General features: G+C 38.2%; 1 protein-coding gene across 1 annotated transcript; it reads left to right on the forward strand.

The window, feature by feature from the left end:
* The first annotated feature begins 1,103 nt into the window (after positions 1–1,103).
* LYZ (lysozyme) lies at positions 1,104–4,332 on the forward strand. The gene is made up of 4 exons (XM_043967205.1): positions 1,104–1,283; positions 1,829–1,993; positions 3,366–3,441; positions 4,134–4,332. The coding sequence occupies exons 1-4, from the start codon at positions 1,148–1,150 to the stop codon at positions 4,198–4,200; spliced, it is 444 nt and encodes a 147-aa protein (XP_043823140.1). The 5' UTR covers positions 1,104–1,147; the 3' UTR covers positions 4,201–4,332.
* The last annotated feature ends 237 nt before the right edge of the window (positions 4,333–4,569 follow it).

The following is a 4,569-nucleotide window of genomic DNA, read 5'->3' on the forward strand; positions in this document are numbered from 1 at the left end:
TAAAAAATGCTAATAACAACTGGCCCTATCGGGAAGCCATCACTCATCTCCAATGACATGTTGTTACCTCAACGTACTTGTCATAAACTTTAATTCTCTTTCTCCTAAGTTCTTCCTCTTTAATCAGGGGCAAAGCTCAAATGAAGAATTTGTCTCTCAACAATACAAAAGATGTTACTGTACTGAATGGGATAGGGAGTCAATTCGAGTTACTCATTCTAATATTGGACAGCTCTAATTATTAGCAACCTTTTCCCCATATTGACTGAAATCTACCATTTTATGATTCCCATGCATTGCTCCTAGCTCTGCTATCACCACAGAGGCTGATCTATCCCTTTCTGATGACCCTCATTCCAATATTTGTAGATTGAAAAGCCAAATATAAAATAATTATTAAATGATTTGCCATTTTATACTATCCATGCTTCTTTTTTCCCCATTAGTTATATTAATAACTAATATTTATATACAGATTATAGAGTATGAATTGCTTTGTATATGTTATCTCAGATAAAGTAAATAAAAGTTTCAAAGATGTTAAAAATGTTCATAGGTTTTGGATTACGGCAGAGGTTGTATGACTAGTCATCACTTCTGTTGCAGAGAAGATTCCACTTAAACAGAGGTTGGGAATGGGTTGGCCTCCATTCCAGCTCTGAAATTCTTGATTCTCTGACTCTCTTGTCTCATTTATCTGTGGATTATGATTATCCTTGGCTTTTACCTGTTAAAGATTGCTGAGATCCTCTGACTTCTAATTGGCATTAACATTGAGGAAGGTGGATTTTAGCCTGTTATCTGAACCCTGTCTTCCTCTATTACACTTTGATTCATTGGCAAATGAATTATTATTATTACTATTAGGCTTGGGTAAATCTGATGTAATACCAGGAAAGGAGACTATGTCCCCCTCCCCTTACCCTAATTGGCCTAATCAGGATAGAGGGGGAATTACCATGCCATGCCATGTGCCAGGTCACCTGCCTTCAGGGGAAGTGGTGAAATTTAGCAATAAAGAGACCTTGATTTCCGCCTGTCTGGGGTGTGGATCCCTCAAACAACAAGGAAGAGGAACTGAAGAGAGGTTAAATACTGGGACCCAACTCAGCCTTGGCAGTTTGAGTAGTTCGAATACTCAGACAACATGAAGGTACTCTTTTTTCTGGGATTGATCTTCCTGCCTATGGTGGTCCATGGTATTCAATTGGAACGATGTGAATTTGCCAGAAGAATAAAGCAGCTAGGCATGGATGGCTACCATAGCATCAGCCTGGCTAACTGTAAGTCTGATCTCCTATGGATCCCCACAGACACTGGGAGAGGAGGGTTAAGGGTGGGGCTGACAGTTTCAAAGAAATGCATGATTTGTTGTTCTTACTTTTTCGATTTCTTTGGGTGTTTGCCCATTTCTGAAGTGTAAAAGTTCACCCTGAAAATTTAACCATCAACTCACTCCAGCAAAAGTAATGCTTTGTTGTTGTCGAGTCGTTTCAATCATGTCTGACTCTCAGTTACCCTTTGCGGGGATTTCTTGGCAAAGATACTGGAGTGGGTTGCCATTTCCTTCTCCAGCTCATTTCTTTTACAAGTGAGGAACTGAGGCATACAGTGTTAAGTGACTTGCACAGGGTCACACAGCTAGTAAATATCTGAGGACAAATTTGAACTCAGCTTGTCCTGTCTCCAGGGTATGCACTTTATTTACTGTACCATTCATGGAATATATCAGTAATAAAGGAGGATGACATCACTTCAGGCATATTGCTTTTCCTGGATAAATATGATTGGATATTAAGTAATCACTATTAAAATAAATTCTTCACAGGGGTTTGCTTGGCACAATGGGAGAGCAGTTTTAACACCAAAGCTACAAACTACAACCCTGGAGATAAAAGCACTGATTATGGGATATTTCAGATCAACAGTCACTACTGGTGTGATGATGGCAAGACTCCACATGCATCAAATGGGTGTAAAGTCAAATGCTCAGGTAAGAGCAACCTCATGCATTTGGAGCATAATGACAATGCTCAGCAAGGTAGAGAACTGTGGGGAGTTAAAACTTATGCAAGGAAAGAAGCTTCAGAAGACCAATGAGAAATTCCTAGTTTCTAATTCACTTTGTATTCCCTGTCTCCTCATTCCCAAATGAAAAAAGACTATCTCTTCTCAAGAGAGGATCATGTCTTCCTCTGTTGACCGGTATGTGGTCAATGAGAAGGGATGGCCAGAATTCTTCAAATTCTCTTTTCATTTTAGGTAGATGCCTAACCTAGCTTCCACCAAGAAATGCCCTTAGGAGAGAGAATGCTTGTAATGGAAATGTTCACCAATTGAAGCTGATCCTATTAGGCGACATTGTAAGATCATAGATGTAAAGAGGCTCTCAGAAGGCATCTAGTGCATCACCCTCACTTCACAGATGATTAAACTGAGGTCTAGGGAAGCAAAATGATTTGTCCAAGGTCATACAGAGAGGAGGAAGTGTCCAAGCTTAGATCTGAATCTGGGTCTTTAGGCTCCAGAATGTGCCTCACAGAAAGGGAGCTATGCTCCTTCTAGCTCTGACTCAGTTTTTTTGTTTTGTTTTGTTTTGTTTTGTTTTTTGTGACCAGTGAACCAAGCTGTGTTTTTTTCCAAGCTGCTGTTCTGTGTGGTCAGGAAACTCAGCTAGAGGACTGGCATTGGTGGTAGGAAGCCCTGGGTTTCAATCCTTCATCTGTCACTAGTCGACAGCTGATTGACCATACACAAGCTACTTCATCTCAGACAATTCCCTAGTCTTCATGTCCTCTTAGCTTTTTTTAAAGATGAATTAACAATAACAAACTGAAAGAATTTTTTAATTTGGAAGAAAAAAATGAAAAAAGACTTCCATTCATTCCTGACTTTGTTCCTGATTTTTTCAGTGGGTGAATCTCAAGCTATTGTCCTATACCCTGCACCCTGGGCTTGGAGTTAGACACCTGGCTTTAACTTTTGACATTAACATTGACTACCTCTTTGACCATGGACAATTCACATCTCCTCTTTGAGTCTCAATTTTCTCATCTAAAAGATGGATATAACTGCCTGCTCTCTAGGGTTATAAAGAGGAAAAGCACTTTGTAGGCCTTTAAAGTGATATAGAAATATAAGTCACCTTGATTAGAGTGCTGTGCTTCACTTAGGTCTGGAACAAGATGAATGAGAGAACTGGCCTTGATGGCAGTCCCATTTTTTCTGAAATGTAGGAGAATAATATTATAATATTACAATATTATAAGATTACAATTGTTCTTTCTGCCTTAACAAGGAGGATTGATTCTTTTAGATCAAGTGAACTTAAACATTTTTTATGTCTTCTTTCATTTTTCTTTCAGAACTTCAGGAAGATAACCTTGTTAAAGCAACAAATTGTGCCAAGAAGATTGTAGATCAACAAGGCATTCAGGCATGGTATGTATTCAATCACTATAAAGGATAATTCATTTCTTTCAGTGATCGGCATGTTCAGTGCAAGAGGGTGTTTAAAGATAAAACAAAGTCCATTCTGTTGTGTATTGTATAGTAGCAAGTAGGCTGGTAGGTATATTTACATTAGCAAATCATTTGTAACAATACTCTATAGGAGAAATTCTTCTGCCAAGGATCTTAGGGTTCTATAGTGCCACTTTCCTAATTCTACAGAAGGACAATATATCACTGTAATAATTATCCAGCAAGGAAGTACAATGTTGGAATTGCCCACTAGGAGTGACCATACTATGCATGGGGGACACCATGATCAAAAGCACAAAGATGGTAGACACTGGGACAAGAACAGGAGATAATGAAGAGTCTAGTTCGTTCAGAACATAGAATAATAGATTCCTTTATTGGTTGCCTCAACACTAAGGATCACAGAAGTTTTATAACTGGTAGAAACCTTTGAAATCTAAGAACCCAATCCTCTGTTTAAAAATGAGAAAATCAAGGCCTAATGAGTGGCTTCTATTAGGAACATTTGGGGTTTTTTTTTGTTTTGAAATAGACAATTGCATTTCATAAATATTAATGCATATCTTCATATTCATGTATATCAAAAAGGAACATTTATACCAGCGTAGTTTTGCTGACTTTTGCATTGCTTTATTTCCCTTTCTCTGTAGGGTGGCCTGGAGAAACAAGTGCCAAGGAAAAGATCTTTCCCAATATCTCAGAGGTTGCCATCTGTAACCAGCTACCTTTAGGTCCTTCAACTCATTGCGATTCCTCTGCCTATAAAGGAGCTTTTTCCAATCCATCAAATATAATACTTTATCTCTTTAAAAAAAATCATTTTCTCAAATAAAGTTGGTACAGAATGAAGGATCTCGTTTTCGAAAGACTTAATGTTTAATCAGAGTTTAACGCCTGGCTACATTTTTTTTAGATTTCCAAGTGCACTCAAACTGAAAGGAAACTTGTTTGATTAGCATACAAACCTCCATGACATTCAGGTTTGGGTGTGAAGAGACAAGTTAGTATCATGAATATAGAAATTATCCAGTTCTAGAAAAAACATGTTTCCAGAGACCACAGCTTAAAGTGGATGTGTGTTAGGTG

The sequence above is a fragment of the Dromiciops gliroides genome, chromosome 5 (genome assembly GCF_019393635.1).
Source record: "Dromiciops gliroides isolate mDroGli1 chromosome 5, mDroGli1.pri, whole genome shotgun sequence".
Classification (NCBI taxonomy): Eukaryota; Metazoa; Chordata; class Mammalia; order Microbiotheria; family Microbiotheriidae; genus Dromiciops; species Dromiciops gliroides.

Bases quoted from the DNA above. Each gene is read 5' to 3' on its own strand.
- LYZ (XM_043967205.1), top strand. From the start codon at position 1,148: ATGAAGGTACTCTTTTTTCTGGGATTGATCTTCCTGCCTATGGTGGTC. The intron at 1,994-3,365 runs GTAAGAGCAACC...TTTTTCTTTCAG, and splicing joins GTGTAAAGTCAAATGCTCAG to AACTTCAGGAAGATAACCTT. The intron at 3,442-4,133 runs GTATGTATTCAA...CTTTCTCTGTAG, and splicing joins CAACAAGGCATTCAGGCATG to GGTGGCCTGGAGAAACAAGT.